Source organism: Haliaeetus leucocephalus, unplaced genomic scaffold (genome assembly GCF_000737465.1).
Source record: "Haliaeetus leucocephalus isolate CR32 unplaced genomic scaffold, Haliaeetus_leucocephalus-4.0 Scaffold395, whole genome shotgun sequence".
Taxonomy (NCBI): domain Eukaryota; kingdom Metazoa; phylum Chordata; class Aves; order Accipitriformes; family Accipitridae; genus Haliaeetus; species Haliaeetus leucocephalus.
Window position 1 is genome coordinate 8,850,515 of NW_010972831.1, and position 18,464 is coordinate 8,868,978.

At 41.0% G+C, this 18,464-nt stretch overlaps 1 protein-coding gene across 2 annotated transcripts in view; it reads left to right on the top strand.

Annotated features, from left to right (window-relative positions):
• Positions 1 to 17,954, top strand: part of SGSM2 (small G protein signaling modulator 2) — a 68,724-nt gene extending 50,770 nt beyond the window's left edge. For both annotated transcript variants that reach the window (XM_010573872.1, XM_010573873.1), the window contains 12 exons: positions 3,314 to 3,464; positions 4,023 to 4,087; positions 4,547 to 4,692; positions 5,137 to 5,265; positions 9,236 to 9,418; positions 10,511 to 10,915; positions 11,585 to 11,709; positions 12,958 to 13,040; positions 13,523 to 13,632; positions 14,945 to 15,041; positions 16,277 to 16,444; positions 17,842 to 17,954. In XM_010573872.1, the coding sequence (XP_010572174.1) occupies positions 3,314 to 3,464; positions 4,023 to 4,087; positions 4,547 to 4,692; positions 5,137 to 5,265; positions 9,236 to 9,418; positions 10,511 to 10,915; positions 11,585 to 11,709; positions 12,958 to 13,040; positions 13,523 to 13,632; positions 14,945 to 15,041; positions 16,277 to 16,444; positions 17,842 to 17,930 (1,751 nt within the window). In that variant the 3' untranslated portion in view covers positions 17,931 to 17,954. The remainder of the gene's footprint in view (positions 1 to 3,313; positions 3,465 to 4,022; positions 4,088 to 4,546; positions 4,693 to 5,136; positions 5,266 to 9,235; positions 9,419 to 10,510; positions 10,916 to 11,584; positions 11,710 to 12,957; positions 13,041 to 13,522; positions 13,633 to 14,944; positions 15,042 to 16,276; positions 16,445 to 17,841) is intronic.
• Positions 17,955 to 18,464: the final 510 nt, after the last annotated feature.

Here is an 18,464-nt window from a genome sequence, read left to right on the forward strand (position 1 = left end):
TTGACTGTGTGGAGAGACTGGGAATATGCTCACAACCTATGGAAAGTGGAAACAACAGCATCTTCCCTCTCCTTTGACCGTGTGTGCTGCTGAACAGACAAACCTTCTCTCCTTCCAGAGCCTTCCTGCCCCACCTTCATAAAAGCTGGATACTAGAACATGTTCTCACAAGAGGAGGGAGTGTAACAGGTCTTTGTATTATTCTTCTGTGAGTTAGTCGTGTACAGCGTAACAGACCAGGGAGGGCAGCCTTGCATAGGAAGCGTCAGAGGTAAACCATTACAGCAATAGTAGTGATGTGCCGGGCAAAGTCAGAAATAGAGTGTGCCTGTGTAGACAGAATAGGGCAGAAGTGTAGTGAGTTACAATTTGAGCCCAGGGATGGTGCAAGTATGCATGCTTCCATGCTTTGGATACCTCTATAAGGTAGCAGAGGTGTGCAGAGAAGATACTATGGAGATGCAATACCTTTCTGTGCTCAGGTGCTTTCATTCCACTTCTTGCATTCATAGGCTAGGTGGGTTTCAGATTATCAGCTGCAAGACTCCACTTTCCAAAAATTTGTCATCTAATTCTTTTCCTAAAGCAATTCATAACATATGTATTAAGTTGGTATTCTCCAGTAGGTGTATGTATTACATGCATTCAGGATCTAGTAGTGTAGTTCTGGAGGCTAAGAAGTCCTCACTTCCTCAAAGGAGGAAGCTGAATGGTGTATAAAATAATCCATTCCCCAGGCCAAACCCCTCCTCCACAGCTTGGATTCTAAGGCTTGCAGCTGTTCAGAGACAGGCAGGTGTTGTCGAGGCCTCTCCACTAGTTCATGTGAAATCTCTCCCCCCTCTAGGCTTACCAGTTCTGCACAGCTTCAGTACCACCAGACTTTTGGCCTTGATACCTCTTGAGTGCATGTGCCAAACCTGGCACACTCCTGATATAATCAAAACAAGAGCCTCCGCCTCTTCCTAATAAATGGAGTGTATCAGCAAGAACAGAATCTTCTCTGTTATCAGGCTGTAAAGTAGCTGTCAAAAGTTTGACATCTGCAGAGGAAGTAGGAAGGAGAGCAACTGCTTGCAAGTTTGGCTCTTGTCTGTATTTTTCATTCATTATGTTAGAATGAACATGCTTTTTCTGGTATTTCTATTTCCTAAGAAAAACACAACGTATTTTGACTCCAGATAAGACACTCATACCTTTAAATAGCAGAGCGATGAATTTTGGTTCCAAATGGATGTTAGCCCTGGTCTGGTGGGACTGACTGTAGGAGACAATAATTGCCCTGCATCTCTGTACAGTGCTTAAGTTCTGTTTAGATAGGATATGAAAATGTGTTCAAGGAGATCCTCCTCATTTCTTGTAGGCTGCCTACACATTTATCCCAAGGTAGTAGCCCCTAGAAATGGATAAAGCCCAGAATAAAGAGTTCTTGAAAGGTATGGATGGAAAGAAAGTCCAAAAATACAGCGTTACCCTTGAAAAAAGATACCGTTTCAGGGAGTTTGTGTGTGTCTTAACTGATCATGTCTGGATATGGGTGATAATGGAAAGGAGGAAGGTCTAACACTGCCACATACACATGTTAAGAGGCTAACACTGTGATCTAAAGCATAAGAAACACAATTTAGTCTTTAGTCAGGTGATGGGAATTTGAAGTTATCCACTAGAACAGCTGTCAGGTATCTGATTTTGCTTATTTAATTTTGAAGGTAGTGGTAGAGTTAGGACTATGTCTGCTGTTTGAGTAGTGATTCTTGCTGAACTAGATTGGATTAGCTGTTGTCTCTCCAGCAGCATCCCTTTTAAATAATGACAACACTGATGTAGCAGGTTTGCTAGCCATTTGCTTCTACATTTTGCAACATGCTCGACTTTTGCATGTAGCTGAAGTTACAGATAACACCACTACAATTAAAGAAAAGATGCTGTTCACTCTAATTCTTCACTAATTCAGGTACCTTTCATCTGAATCTTTAGGTTCTGTGGGGTTCTTTCCTTGTTTCTCTAAAAAATAAAGTAAGAAATCAAAACTGAAAAACCCACTTTTCTTGTCTGTAGAGGGGAGGCAAAAAATAATGATCTAAAAAAGTTTGTCCAATGGTTTTTATTTGAACCCAATAAGAAGCTGCAATAAATACTGGGTCATTCAGCTCCTTCCTGAAGAATTAAGGTGAAGAGCATTTTTGCATCACACTTTGTTTTGTGAAATGAAATACACGTGACTGCTTCCGCATGAGCCTGTGCTTTTTCTGTTAACAAATGTTTTTACTCCACTCCTTCCTCACCTATGCCCACTTTCTAATAGGCACTACTAAAATGCTTTATGCTACCTTGATTTAAAATGCATGAGATGGTTTGGAATTGCCCCTACCACCACCCAACAAATGTATGTTTTAAAAGCACAGCCCAGGGGACTAGATTTTGCTTACAAATGTTAATTTAGTGACATACAGTATTATGGCATTTGCCTTAATTTTAATCACGGGTGAGCTGAAAGGCCAGTTATTTATTATAAAACAAAAAACCCACAAGCTCAAATGCCAGCTGGGAAAGTTGAAGAGCTGAAGCCAAGCTTTCTGAAGGCAACTGGTGATTTTTGGGGGGTCGCCTTCCTGAAGCGAGTTAAAAAGACAAATAGAATTGGTGGAGCAGGGATAACTCAAGAAGCTGCACTGTACTGTTGGATCACATTTTCCTGCAGAACACCCTACTTTGATAAACATAGTGTTGACATCAGTAGGACCTGAACTATCCTTCTGTGCTAAATATTTTAGGATCTGGTTCTGAGGGGTAAAGAAGCATCTTCTGAAAGAAAATAACTGAATCAGTTTGTCTTAATTTCTTTTATGCTCAAACTTTCACTTTAACTGGACTAGCAGTTACATGGCTGATTCCAGGAACTGCAAAATGAAATTCTGAGACCAGAATTAAATAGAAGGTCAGGTTAGATTACCTATTCTGGCCATAAATAACATTACCATAGCATTACACAAGAACCGGTTTTAGTTGTTACTGCAGCACCCTTTTCTCTATTCTCTTTGAAACACAAACTGGGATGTGCATAGGCAAGAAAGGGGGAGATGGTGAGGGGATTTGACTTTATGGGAAGTGACCGTGCACAGCATGCAGCTGATTTAGATGTGCCAAGAGCAGTATTTCTGAGGTCACTAGGACGGTGCTCTCCCCTTTTTGGAATCAAGATTCAGAGCCTGCTGAAAAGTAAAGCATGAAGCCATCAGGATGCACAGAAGAAAGAGAAGAAAAGAAGAAAAAAGGTTGATGGCCTGCTGTTCTGTTTGGGTTTTTTTCCTAGACACCAGCGAAATGATAGAGATGCAAGGCTTTGGGGCAAACTTGCTTTCATGGCAGCTGGAGCACTGCAGCCAAGGCTCCTCGTGTGTCTCCTGTTCAACAGGCAGCTCTCCCTATGATATACCCAGCTGTTGCAACTGCATCCATGATAGGTAAGCAAGTTGTGCAGAGAGCTTACCTGCGAGACTGTGCATGCCACACTTAAAAGCAAGGAGGTTTTATTGTTTGCAGCACCAGAGAACGAGTGTGACAATTTTCAAGTAGTTTCCAACATGAAAAAATGGAGTTATGTAGCAAGAAATTTAGTTTATTGAAACTAACCTATTAAACTACTCTCAAGTCACATTTTCATAAAATATTGCATCTAATTCTTTTGTCTAGTTTAATATAAATCAGCTCTGGAAGCATTTCTTCAACAAGTAATTAACAATTACAATGAAGGGCAACAATTTATCTAATTTGACAAGGACCTTTATAATGCATCTGCAGCAGTTGTAGCTAAATGTGCCAGGTGAATCTGTTTTGGGCCAAAATGCTGGTGGGGGAAATGCTTTAAAAAAATGCAATTTGTCACTATTGTTGTCCTTTAGCTAAATAAATCTTGGTGCAGAAAAAGAATCGCTATGTGTTAGGTCATAGGGATCAGCATAAAATTCATGATGATCTCTGTCCTCGTGACCTATCACATTCCTGTTAATGTGTCTCCACAGAACTCCATTAAAGATGTTGTGTGAAAGCATGAAGAGGCAAATAGTTTCCAGAGCCTTTTATGGATGTAAGTGAAGCTTCTTATATCCAGCCCTTGTGGTATCCATATGCTTATCTAAAAAACATGTGATGTTTGTTTTAGAAAGCAGTCCAAACGCAAAGTTATGGTTGTGAGTCAGATCACCTCACGGCAGTAGGGTGGACGTGACTCAAGTGTCATAGCTTCATAATTCCATTATTTGTGGGTTTTGCATATAGCAATGGGTGAACTGATGCTTAGTGAAGACAGAATGTAGTTTTACTTTGCAGTGTAATACTCTACTTGGATTTTACTAGTCTGTGTAAGATTTAGTTAATCTTTGGCTCTGTTGCAATTCTTCATTCTTATACAGTACAATGCAAGTTTAGTTCATATAGGATTATTAGTGGCAGGTTTAAAATGTCACACGGCTTCATCTTCAAAAAGGGGCTGCTGATATTAGGTAGATGCTCATTTATAAAAGTTTATCTCCTGCCCCAACCACAGGGCTTGCCTACTGCCGCCATTTGTCAACAGTGCGAACGCATCTGTCTGCCCTTGTGAACCACACTATTATCCCACCTGACAAACCATCCAGTGCTGCAGGCGGCCTGACTAAAGAGGTCTGGAGCAAGTATCAGAAGGACAAGAAGGTAAGTAACATTTATTCATTACGCTAGCTCCCACACACTGCTGCGTTGAGCACGGTATCCCTTAGAATGGACCCCAGGAAGTATTAAAAGCATTTTCTAGTCTTCACAGGATCACTTCTCTTTCTAGCGAGTGAGTCGATTCTTACAATCTCTTTTGTCCTTTGTTTCTCTAATGATAGCAAAGATATCAGTTAACATCAAAGCAACTGATCTCATGATGACTCTAGTCTATTAAAAGTTAGATTATTTTAATGGGAGGCATGACAGCCTATATTAGACTGGATTTGAGCTAAGGCCCTAAAGGCCTGGATCAAGTTGCAAAATTTATTTAGTGCTGTGCATGCATTTCACTGTCTTTATACTTGGTATTAAGTGTATACGAGCATGCCTAAGGAAAATAAAGATGTAATTACCTTGAATACCTCTTTCTCCTGACTACTGTAGAATTACAAGGAACTGGAATTACTTAGAAGAGTTTACTACGGCGGGGTACAGCATGAGATTCGAAAGGAAGTATGGCCATTCTTGTTAGGTCACTATAAATTTGGCATGGCCAAAAAGGAAATGGACCAGGTAAGCACAGCTTTCCGGGGATTTGAATTACATTTGCAGAATTGGTTTTGTTTTCTTAATAGCAAGTGTTAGTCTTTATTATTGTTTAATATTCCTAAGGGGAAAATGCTACTGAAACATGAGTGATGCATGTTAGTAGAGGGATTATGATATCATGTTATCATGCCTGAAAATCATTAAAAGGGAGTTTTTTATTGAAGTCAGGAAACCTGCATTCAGCCTCTGCCTGTGACATGCACTTGCCCTGAGCAAATCCTGTTTTCACAAATTTGCCACTTATAAAATGGGGAGACATTGACATTTGGATAGTAATTTGAGTCATCCCTCTTTTATATGGTGTGTTAGTTGAGTTATACTTAAAAATGCTCTTTGAAATAACAACCTTATCTATATGATACTGCATCTGCATATGTGGACTTCTACTGGAGCTGTGAATAGCCCAGATGTACTTTCTAAAGTGCACTTGGTGTTACTGTCTAGAGGCTAAAAATACCCAGAGGAAGGTTTGGTTTGTAAGTTCATTATGCTCTTGCTAGACTGAAATAAGAAGTGCCTCTGTAAAATGTAAGGTGCAATTTCAGATGAGACATTACTCCTCTTAATATCTCCTATGCTGCTGCTAATATTGATCAGTGAATAATTGCCTAGGTTATGTCACAGCCTTATTTCACAGTATGAAACTTGGCATTAAGTATATAGTTTCCATTAATGAAACCACAATTTGCCCATCTCTTAGTTATACTATCTCTCTTTGCTAATCTGTTCATAGCAATACCGACTTTTTACTTTGCCGAGTGCTTTCATTTGTTGTAATTCCTAGGCAAGTGCCTTGATAATAAACCAGGCTGGTAACAAACAGATAGAGCTGGGCAAAATGACAGACAGTCATGCCTTCACTCAGCTACACTTACTGAACAGAGACTGGATGTGGTCCTAAGCTAGAGTGCTGAGAAAAGTACAGCACTACTCCAGTGCCTTACTCCTACATGCTTCCCATAAGCGACTGCTAGGCTACACCAGCCTTTATCTGATCCAGTGTAGTTGCTGTTATGAATGCTGTGTGGCATTTTTATTACAGTATGGAGCCAAAGCTAATCTATTACCCTCAGGCAATGCATAATAGGCCCAGGTTCATACCATAATGCAGCTGTAGAGCTGATTCACATTTGGATCAAGAACTTAAGTGTAGGCCTACTACGATGAGCAGATGGGGTAGTGCCACCATTGTAAAGGTCTCCTGCCGTCCTTGGGCTCATACATAGTGGGAGCACCACTCTGCCATTACAAATGCCAACGCTGCCACTCATCTTACTCCTTGACGTTTGAGGAAAGGGATGTTCTCCTTTGCAGAGCCATAGGACTTCAGTAGGACAGTGCCCTGTGGGTAAGGTCTGGATTAGTGTGTTGGTAAAACATTGCTTTTAACTGACATTAAGAATCACCCAAATGTTTGCTGAACTGTCTAGAACAGTAATGAGGTTTGCCCTGGAGTATAATTAACACATTAATCTGCTTTTCTGTTAGTGTTGTTACCAGGGAGGTAGAACTCTTGCAGCAGCTGATTCTGTTCTGGATTAAATGGATAAGGAGTGGTTTATATATCAAAACATTTGGCATTTGCTAACTCCCAATTATTTTATATTCCAGGGGATATTTTATATCCCTGTGAGCACCTGCAGATCAGAAGGGCAGCCTGACCTAGAGCCTTGCAATAGAAAAATTAGCTATCTTGCAAACAGTGGGCACTTTATAAGCAGCATTCTTCTTACTAAAAATTGCTACAGCAATTTGACTTGTTTTTCCTCACACTTATCTTTATAAACCAGTTCTGAACACAGATGGAGAAATATACCCCTTAACTGTTCAAAACAGGGCCACAATCCAGATTCTTCACCCTGAATCCAGGCATCTTTGTAGGTATTTATATTTAGATTTTCCGGCTATAGTGTGTATATCAAGCATGTTCCGCTGAGCACTACTGAGGCAAGTTCCTGCCCTCCCATGACATCAGCATCATAAGAAGACAAAGTACCTTAGAAACGACTGAGGGCAGTAAGTCCTGCTGGTTGCCTTATGTCCTGAAGGCCAGGCAAACTGCCTCAGAAGAGAAGCAAATCCAGGTAGCCAGTCTGATACATTGCCATAGTCCTGCTGGCAAGTATGTCTGTTCTACAAGGGGACTTGTTCAATCACCCCTTTTTTGCATACAGCACAAGTTTAATAAAGAAGTTCTCCTAGAGCACCACGTGGACTGGTTTCTTAAGTCTTACTGTCTTGATGAAAAAGGGAGGGCCCTTCTAAATGCTTTGAATTTGGTGCAGAGCTTCAGCAGCAGTGATCTGGCTAAATTGCAGCACTTCAGATGCAGTGTGAATTTATTACATTTGCATTTGGTGTTCCATGTTTTTTTTTTTTAAACTTAAATTTTCAAGAAATATAGGATATTGGGGGTTTCTTGCATAGATTGCATTTTGCTGTCTGTTCTCCACAGGTATACGAACCATCAGATTTATGATCTATGTGTAAAAATAGAAGGTATGTCTGGAACTGAAAAAAGGACCCAGATACTTAGAGTGGGAGATCTTGAGCCACAGTTTGTGGATTCTAGCCCTAGCTTCAAAGGGCATGTGCATGTATACAGCTAGAACATAAGAGATTTGCCAAGAAGAGATAAATATTTGAGTCCATTTGTGTAATAGAAATTACAGTAAATTCATAAATAAATGTTGCAAGGTATAAAATATCTGATCTGCAGAATGCAAGCTCCTATAGGAAATTTTTTTCCCTGAGTTTGTACCATACTAACACAGAGGTGCTCCAAACCTTATCTGGAATTCTAATAAGCTACTCAACACCAGTAGTAAATAACAGTAATAACCGACACCTCAAAGCAATGTGCTGTTGAGTCTAAAGCTTACCATTGAATGTAAGAGTCTATTAAATGAATGACCTGAAAACAGTCATAACATTTGCATGTATAGGAAACTTACCGTGTCCTTAACTGAAGTCATCACGGGTGATTTATCATCTTTGCCTTCTGATGATATTTTTGCAGTCATCCATCAGTATCTGGGGCACTCCCAAACGTGGCTGTCCTCCAGCCTTCCACTAACTGTTGTATTTTATGATTTATGACTCGACAGCTACCTCAAGTGACAAATAGCCTGCAGCTCTTAGCATGAATGCTCTGGTAGCAACTCCAGCCAGCAGAGTCCGGAGCCTGAAGCCAACTCACAATTGTGATTTCTCTTCAGCTCTTGACAAGTGACAGAGTAGTAAAATTACTACGTGTCCCTTAATAGCTCAAGGTGGGTTTCTGTGTCTCTCTTTCAACAGAGGAAGCCAGCAGTGGCAAAAAATCTGTTTTATTACTATGAAAACCAGTGGTTGGATCTGGCCATGCACAGTAGAGCCACAAGACTGGGCTGTGTGAGCTGGGATTTCTACTGTTCAGGAGTCTCTTCCAGCATCTAGCTCTGTACAGGCTGACGTCTGTGAACCTGCAACTGGGAATTCATTGCAAGGGCTATGTTAGAGTTGGAATAGAGAAGGAGTTGGGAAGGCAGTGTAATGAAATTAGTAATAATCTGGTTAGAAGCAGCAATTGCTCCATCCGATTGCATCTGACTTCTATGTGACGTTTCACGTGTAAGCCAGTGACATCTTTTGTTCTTTCCTGAATAATGTCAAAAGCACTGTTGAGAGTGTATACACATGCTTATATGAATCTTTTATGGCATCTATAGTGATAGTTTATTCCCTGCAGTAAAAACGCAACGTCTTGCTGCTCCAGTCATTGCGCTTTGCAGTCAGAGTGATGTGTGCTCTAGCACGAGGGCTTCAGGATCCTACAGGCTTTTGGTTTGAAACATTACACTTGCTTTAGACCTCTTCCTCCTGGCTTCCACTCATTGCTAATGCTATCTTTCAAGGAGCACCAGCGTTTCAGGATCTGTCTGTCTGTCTGCAGGTGGATGAAGACATTGCTCTCCAGTATCAGAAGGTCATGGCTGAGTGGAAAGCCTGTGAGGTCATTGTAAGGCAGCGAGAGAAAGAATCACATTCTGCTACGCTGGCCAAGTTTTCATCAGGCAGCAGCATTGACAGCCATGTCCAGCGACTGATTCACAGGGACTCCACCATCAGCAACGATGTAGGTACTCCCTTCCCATTCATCCATATGGTGCAGGCAGCACGGGAGGCTTGGCATTTGCAGAGGTACAGCCCAGGGAAGCAGAGACTTAGGTTAGCACAGCTCCACCAGTCTGGAGCTACTTGAATCCTGTACAGAATTTGAAGCTGTAGTGCCTCCATAATAGAGCTAAAAGCAGGTCTGTATTTTGGGTAGTCTACAGCTGTTCTTAAGCAGGACCTGCCTAAGGGGCTTTAAGGGTTCACCTACTATAGAAGATCCTTCTCTCAGTAGAGGAATAGCTTTCTATCCAGCATAGAGCAAAAGATTACTACTATTAAAGCATATTTTTGATTCTGTCATGTCCCTGATTGACAGGTTGAGCATGATTTTTTGGGGGGAGAGGGGACCTTTGTCAGTCTAAGGTGAGATGCTAAGTAGTAGAAAGGCAGACTGAATTAACCTCTCAGTAACTTGAATAACAAAGAAAGGGGTTTCTTTTCACATTGTTGGACAGGAGAGCTGGCAAGTGTGTGCCAAAAGTGTCTCTGGGCATCCCATTACTTATGCAGATTTCAAACAGTTAGCTAACTGGTTTCAGTAAGGCAACAGAACTTAACAGTTCAACAATGAGTTTTTTAGCAAGAGAAGAGGTAAAATGGTTGCATGGTGGAAAGAATTTGAAGGCCACTCTTGACTTCAAACAGCAGTTGCTGAACTGGATTGTTGGAGGCCTGAGGTATCTCGGTCTTCTTCAAAGATACATTGCAATGACCAGATGGTTTTAGTGTTGGTGTTGCCGGTAGGGAAGCTTCACTGCTTTCCAAGGTGTTTCTAACTGAAGATTATGAAGGGGGGAGACATCATCATAGGAGATGGATATGAGATCATTAGTCGGTATTATTTTTAGACTTACAGTCTCAATGTAAAGACTGAGTGAGGAGCTCTCAACTGTTTGCATACAGGGAAGATCTATTAATCGGTGATCTTGTCCACTGAAATGATGTAGTCATTTCTCTCTTGTGGCTGGAGGTTCGTATGCCACATTAATGATTCTTGCTTCTCTATTCTCCCCTGCTTTATCCAAATCTTCTCTCCTCTGCCCACCCCCAGGTCTTTATATCTGTAGATGAAACGGACTCAGCAGAGCGGGACTCAAAAGGTCAGGACGACCCCACTTTCACCATGCTGTCTGCCGACACGCCAGCAGCAGTAGCTGCCGTAGAGCAACAGTCTGTGGAGTTTGACTCCCCTGACTCTGGGCTGCCATCCTCGAGGAACTACTCCGTGGCCTCAGGCATCCTGTCCAGTATCGATGACGGGCAGAGTGTCTCCTTTGAAGATGGGGCTGAAGAAGAAGCTAGCACTGACTTGGAAAGGACTGATTCAGACATATCGCGTATACAGAAAGCCAAGTCGGTTGTACTGCAGTCTCAGGATTCTGTATCAGAAGAGCAGCTGTGTTCCCAGGTGGATTATTTAATGGATGTTGCTTCTGTCTGCGCCGCATCCTACACAGTAGGTCACAACATAAGTATCATCATCTCTCTGCACAGCATTGCTTTTCTAGCAAAGCCTTGTACTTTTTCAGATAGGATTTAATCAGAGACAATTCCAAACTAGAACTACAGGTGGTGGGATGATAACCGAGGATTTTTGCATCCAAATCTTTTCATCTGGATTTTGAGCTAGATTGGAAATAAGACAGCAAGAAAAAATTGGGTCTTTTATTGAATGGGAGGGCAAGGAAAAGAATGTACAGCTGAGCAGCTAAAAATTGCCAGAGGCTGTGGACAGCACACCACTTGAAAGATTTCAGTATCATTTAATTCAAGCTAAACCCCACATTTAATCAAATTGAACCATAACCTAAATCTGGATTCAAGACTCCACCACCTCTATTAGTGTTGCTGTCAACAGATTAGTAGTTGAGTTTTTGCCTCTCTCTCTGCTGAAGTTGTTCAACTGGAAATAACCATTTGGAAACAGGACAGGCTTGGAACATTTACCAGTGAAAGTGTATGCATTTCACCTGGGATTTTGGACAGTAATTGAGTATTTTGATGCTCTCCTATGCCCAAAGTATAATTGTACTATTTCTGGTTTGTTGATTCTCAGAGCGAATCTGCACAAAGTCCTGGGAATGCTCTAAACTCAGCAGATCTAAGTAAAACTTTTCTCTTCTAGATAGAGTTATTGGACACTGTTGCCTTAAATTTGCACAGAATTGATAAAGATGTCCAGAGATGCGATCGGAATTACTGGTATTTTACTGCCGATAACCTGGAGAAACTCCGAAATGTCATGTGCAGGTAATACAGCTTGTAAACCAAACTGCTTTTCACATTTCTGTCATAATCCATAAACTGTAATAACATGAAAATAATAGTCTGTATAAAAATTCTCAATAATTAACTTAAACTTGCAAGAAGGAGGAACAGGTAAGATGGTAGGTTAGAGAGCATGGGTATGATCGGCAGTTTGGAATGCAGGTTTGAGAAGATTCTCTTTCTACCTCAGGAGACAGACCTTATCAGTCACCTTGAACTATTCTCTAAATGTACTATTTGCTTTGGTTTCCTACTTATCAGGATAATAGATCCATGCTCTAATGGTGTGTTATAAAGATGACAATAATAGTGGTGCCCAGATACAGTGTTGAGGGACATCTACGAAGTAGACAGAAAGTCTACATCTTCAAATCAAACCAGCATCTTTAACCACTGAGACCAGCTAGAATCAATAGAAAGCTAGTTTTCACTTTTAGGAATGCAAATTGCCATGAAGGCTATTCAACTAAAGATAGTTAAAGCAGAAAGTGTCATAGACTTTAACACTCAGAGAAGATAACAAGTTTCCACCTAGGTGGGGCAAAAAAACCCAAAAGCTAAAAAATTCTAGGTACCTTTTAAAAATCTGGGCTTTTTTCCCATAAACTGTTATGCTTTTGTTAGCTGTTTTTTCACAAACTATTGATATGCAAGCCATGTGTGTAAGGTTTGGTACTCTATAGCCAAGCAGAAAACAATACAGGGCTGTGAAACACTCTGGAATGTGAAGTGTCAAAAAGTTCTGAGACACACACACACAACAGCTACTTAAGATTTGATCTTGTGTAATCAAATTAGACTTCAATACAGTATTTAGCTTTTGAGGAACAGGTAGAGAAAAATTCAATATTAATTCATCCTGTAAGTAGACGATCACATTCTTTTACCCTTTCACAAGACATTAAGAGCCTACAGCAAGAGTCACTGTACAAGAGATATTCCAGTCTCACATGCCAGTCTGTCCTCATTGTGGGTTGTTTATAAAGCTTTTAGGATTTTTTTCTGGAAAAAAAACTAGCAGAATACTCATCATTTTATACCACTGTGTTGGAAGATTTGAATTGTTGTAGTTCTCTGGACTTCTAGCTTTATCTTTACAGCACTCTAGAACAAGACACTTAAAAGCTTCCAAAAGGAGTTGTATTTTAGGTGTAAGACAAATTTTTGAGGCTACCATGCAGCAAGAGGATTTTTAATCCTATTATCTCTTGTGTTTTCTTCTTTCTGCAGTTATGTTTGGGAGCACCTAGACGTTGGTTATGTTCAAGGCATGTGTGACCTCCTGGCTCCTTTGATGGTTATACTTGACAATGGTAGGAAGAGTTTTCTTTTGGAACATGTTGGTATCTTTAGGGAGGTCTTTCTCTAGAAATGCTATTTCAGAAGAAGTTGTATGTGTTAACCAGAGCTAGCTCACCAGGCAAATCAGACCTGCAGCCCTTGATTCATATTTTTCTCTAAGTGTGACTGTTGTTGAAATGGCTAACATTAGTATCTTGGGGATTCCCTCTTCACTCACTGACTTCCAGATTAAATTTTATTAAATTTTCACAGCAACTGTGTTCCAGCAGTTGCTGAAGCTGAAGAGTCAACTGCAAGCTGGGTTCTTTTGAAACATAACTAGTAAAAATGGTCCAGGGTCAGGTGCTGTCTTCTGTTTCATCTAAATACTGGTGATGGGATTAGGGAACATCAAAGGGGAAAACCCTGTTTTTTGCTTGCCCTGCAGTTCATTATTTTGGTTCAAGGAAGTCACACAATTAACAACACCAAGTGTTCTGCATTGTATCTGCAGATCAACTGGCTTACAGCTGCTTCAGCCACCTGATGAAGAGGATGAGCCAGAACTTCCCCAATGGAGGTGCTATGGACACACACTTTGCCAACATGCGGTCCCTAATCCAAGTGAGTCTTTTTTAATCTTATTTGAAAGAAGATGAGGTTCTGGCAGAGGCTCAGAACTAGCTTGATACCACAGTGAAGGGCAGGAACTCCAATACTAGGTTCCTAGTCATCTGGTACTTCAGAGCTGGGTAGGGTAAGAATTGTTTTATACAGGCCCAAACTGATTTCATGCTTCTCAGGGGACAGTATTTGCTGTCACATTGAAGCGTGTGTATTAGAGCAGGTCAATTCATCTTGACAAACAAAACAAACCCCCCCAAACATCTGCCTCCAGTACACCAGCTACACAATGTAATGACTCCTATTTATGGCTCAGTCCAGCTCCAACTGAAGTCAATGAGAAATAGCAGTAACATCCAGTCTTCACGGCTTTTTGGAAGAGAAAACATGCATATTTGTGGCACAAATTTCTTAAACCTGTAAGTAGACCATAGCTATATTTGTATTCACACAGGATGCTTGCTGAATGGGGGTTTTTTGGACAGATTTAAGGCCTAGACATTCCACTCCGAAAAGCACCAGGCACCTGAGCAAGACAGCATAAAGAAGGGTGAAAACTATCATGATAAGCCATTATTTAGTTTGATAGGTGGCATATTAAAAAAGTAATGAAAATAGAGGTCAGTCAACAAAGAAGATGGCCAGCACGGCAAATGCAGGCAGCACATGAACGTACAGCTGCAGTTTCTGTTGAGTAGCAAGACTGTCAGAGGATGCCACCCTTCTTATCCAGCAGCCCTTAGGATGACATCTATGAGGAATGACTATAGATGTACTTACAGATTTAAGACATCTACCAGATATTTGGCAAGTAGTTGTTCAGTTCCAGAGATCTTGGATGTTGCAGTGTGGAACTGTGCCACTGCTCATCAGAATTACCAACTTGGAATGAAAAAGTCTCCTTCCCTTCTTTTCCCCAGGTGAATGGATTTCAGTCTTTGCACACCAGCTCCTACATTACAAGCTGAGAATAGAGTTGGGTGGGAAGATGAAAATTTGCCACTTGTTGAGAATCAGTAGGATCTGTAACTTGGTGCTTGGACCTTTAAAATCACAGTGAAGATTGACTGTTGTCACCTCATACCTGCACAGCAGTAATGTAACTCTTCACCTCATCAGTCTGTGTCAGGGCACCCACATCACAGGCATTTTGTAAAGACATAGTAAAAGGATGTATCTGTGCTAAGCAGCTGCTCTCACTAACCACAGCATCAGGTGATTAGAGCAGCATGGAAGTCTTAACCAGACTCCAACACCTTTGATCTTGGCTACTTTCAGACAAGATACTGACAGCGGATGTTTTGTGTTTTAGATTCTAGACTCAGAGCTTTTTGAATTGATGCACCAGAACGGAGATTACACTCACTTTTACTTCTGCTATCGCTGGTTCCTGCTTGACTTTAAAAGAGGTAATAATGTTCTATGCCTATAGTTTAGAGTTGTGCAAAACTGTGAACAGCTCTCTGTTTTGGTCTAAATGTCTATATGGTGAGTAGCAGCTAAGCTCACAAGAGAATGTATAGCTATGAAAGCTAATGCAACTTTGAGAGATGAACTAGCACTGGAATAAGTCAAAGCTTAGAGAGGGGTGTTGTAAATTCCTGATAATGTGGTTAGAGCCAAATTTCTGCTCGGTGCAAATACCTGTTTGCTCAAGAAGGTGAGATCCCAAGTTGATCACACTCCTCTGTAAGCTTTGATACCTCCTTTCTAATCCATTTGATAACAAGGAGCAGCTCAGCAACAGCTCAGCAGCTGTTGTACTTTGCCAAGTGCTGTACTTTATATACTGTGGGAGCACCCCAGAATCTCGAGATCCCTGCACAAGCACATCCACCCACCCACCCCCACTCTAACAGAAGCGGTTGCTTATAATAGAGACACCCATCATGCTATCAGGCAAGTCAGTAGCTCCTTTTAGTTACAGATTGATCTGCAAGAATCAAAAGAAGACATCCCTCTCAGCACAAAGGCGATAGAGGGAGATGATACATATCCATCAGCTATATATTATGAGCAACTATCTGAAAGTGAGGGAGCAGGAATTGTGACTCTTAAGCCCTCTACCTGCTCCTTCACAGAGAATTGCCTGTTCCCCACATCCCAGTCCCCTGGACCTCACTGTGACAGACTGGGCAGAAGACAAGCCTATATGGTTCAAGACAACAAAGCTTCCATGGTCATATCTGAATTGCAGCATATGTAGACCTAGCTTACACACATCTGCTATACAATTAATTGTTGCTGATTAAAAATAGCAGAGCTTTAGCACCAATAGGTCTACTGGAAAGCCAAGAAGGGGGTCCTGGATACGTAGTCAGATTTGCAGCCTGTCATGTAGCCCTGCCTAGAATAAATGAGTCTACTTACGCTGCTGTCACATGGTTACTGCAGTTTAGACATCTTCCTGGGGTCATCTGCACTGCCACACCTACATTCTTTCTTAATTTTCCTTTAAATCCAATTCTGTTGCCATACTTGCACAAGTAAGTGACACAAGTTGGCTGGAGCAGAGGGGGAGAGGAAAAGGAGGAGTCATCAAGTACTGCTCATGTCTGCGTAAGGCCTGTAAGACATTAGTTAGAGAGGGGGAAATGGTCAATTTGAATAATCAGATGCTCTTGTAATGTTTATTCCCATTCAGAATTGTTGTACGAGGATGTATTTACAGTGTGGGAAGTTATTTGGGCAGCAAAGCACATCTCTTCAGAACATTTTGTCCTTTTCATTGCCTTAGCACTTGTGGAAGTTTATCGAGAGATTATCCGTGATAACAACATGGACTTCACTGATATCATCAAGTTTTTTAACGGTAAGAGACTTAAGAGAGCCATTTTGATAAAAAGCCAGCGTTTGCTCCTTCTCCCTTACTCAGACTGTCTGCAGTTGTGCAGTGTTCTTGCTGTCATGACAAGCCCCTGGTCATTTTAAGCTCTGAATCTCTTACCCCTTCATGTAAACAAAGAGCCCAGATTTTTACATGCTTCCTGAAGATCTGACTTGGCACACAAACAGCAGTGTTTTAAGAGCTACATGGACCATAGAAGATGGTAGCTATTTCAGTGTCAGTGGTAAAAATTACCACAAAGCAAGCTTCATAATTTCTCTTAAAAAGATTTGCCACAGTGACTCTTTGCCCTTGGTTTAATGGGAGGTGTTAAAATGTTGCTTTTTTTTTTTTTTGCAAAAGTCTCTCATGGGTTTTAAGATTGCCAGAGTCATTTCTGTTTAGAGGGCTTGACTCTGCTGAGGCTGAAACGTATAAGCAACTGTTCGTGCAGAACATCCCAAACTGCTTCCATGGTTGATTGCTTACCATAGTTGTCCATAGATGCTAGCCAACATCTACTGCCAGAGCAAAAAGTATTCTGCCAAAGCGAGCTAGGTCCCTTCCTGGCTGTGGAATGCAAGTTAGTCCTAAACGAGTGCTCCCTGTTAGGATATTTTAAGAGATTTGGAAACAATTTTGTGTAATCACAGTAATTTACTAAATTATCAGTGCTGTGGCTTTCAGTCATCTGTTGCAGAAGCCCCAAATTTGGTTTTTGCCTCAGCCACTCTTATTCCAAAGCTATACATTAATGCTTCCCTCAAAAAGCACTACCAAAAAACCCCACCCTCCAGAAAACCCAAACAAAAAAAAAACTCAGTACTTACCTAAGCTGAATGAAATGATTATTGTGGAACTGAAGATTCGGGTCTGTCAAGAGCTACTTCCTGATCTTGCGTCAAGCTTCAGTGTGGACATCTGTATGTGGAACTATGTGGGCATGTTGCCCCATGTACATGAAGCCCTTCTTAATTGTATTTATCACTTTCATCCCAGACCCTCCAGCAACAGTCCCTGCCTGGAGATGTATCTTGATCAAGTTGAGCTCAGCTTTACATTTTTGAGATGCCAGGAGAGCTGTTCACAGGCACGTGTGGGTACAGATCTCCCATTCCTGGTCTGGGGTCACAGGGCACTGGGATTTCTGCAACAAGAGAACTGACACCAAAAGGATTAGATCTTGATGCCAGGACCTACAGCACTAAGGGATTCATCCGCTTATTCTATCTTTAATTCTACAAACCTAACCCCCTCAATGCTTTTGGATTGCTGCTAATGTTACACTGATTTATTAATGTTAATGCTACATGAATAGCATCAATGCTAGGCAGAAAAGTTCCCACTGCTGACAGTTAAGAATGTTTGTCTGTGTCTTTTAGAAATGGCAGAGCATCATAATGCCGAGGAAATTCTGAGGATAGCAAGAGACCTTGTCTACAAAGTGCAGACACTGATTGAAAATAAGTGATCATGAACAGACTGTCATTGTGGGCCTTGTGAGCTATCGGATGGAGCGTTTCTTGCACTGTAACTTCAAAATGGTGTTTTAATTGCATCTTCCATGTAATGTAATAAATATCAAAGAGATTTGTAACAGACTTTTAAAACCAGAACTTTTCCTTTACCAGATAAAGTTTGTGTTTGATAGTCCTTGTTACACTCACTTTGTATTTCTAGACAAAATCTTTTTGCATTCTCTTATTTCCCTCTCTAGAAGACCATCTATCTACATATTTGAGATATTAAAAAGGGGGGGATTTGACATACTAGAACATTTATATTTTGACTTACTGCACCTTTAAAGCCTGGATGCACATTGTGTGCTCTGCCAGAACCTTCCATGGAGGAGGTAAGGCCAGTTCCAATACTCACTAAAAAGTGTTGCAAGTGTTGAATTGGGTCCTTGGTGGAGCACGTTTGTGGATTCATTGTCTATGCCTTGAACATGGAAGAGAATACATTTAGCAGGATATTTAGCAGCAATTAAAGTAAATAAAGTTAC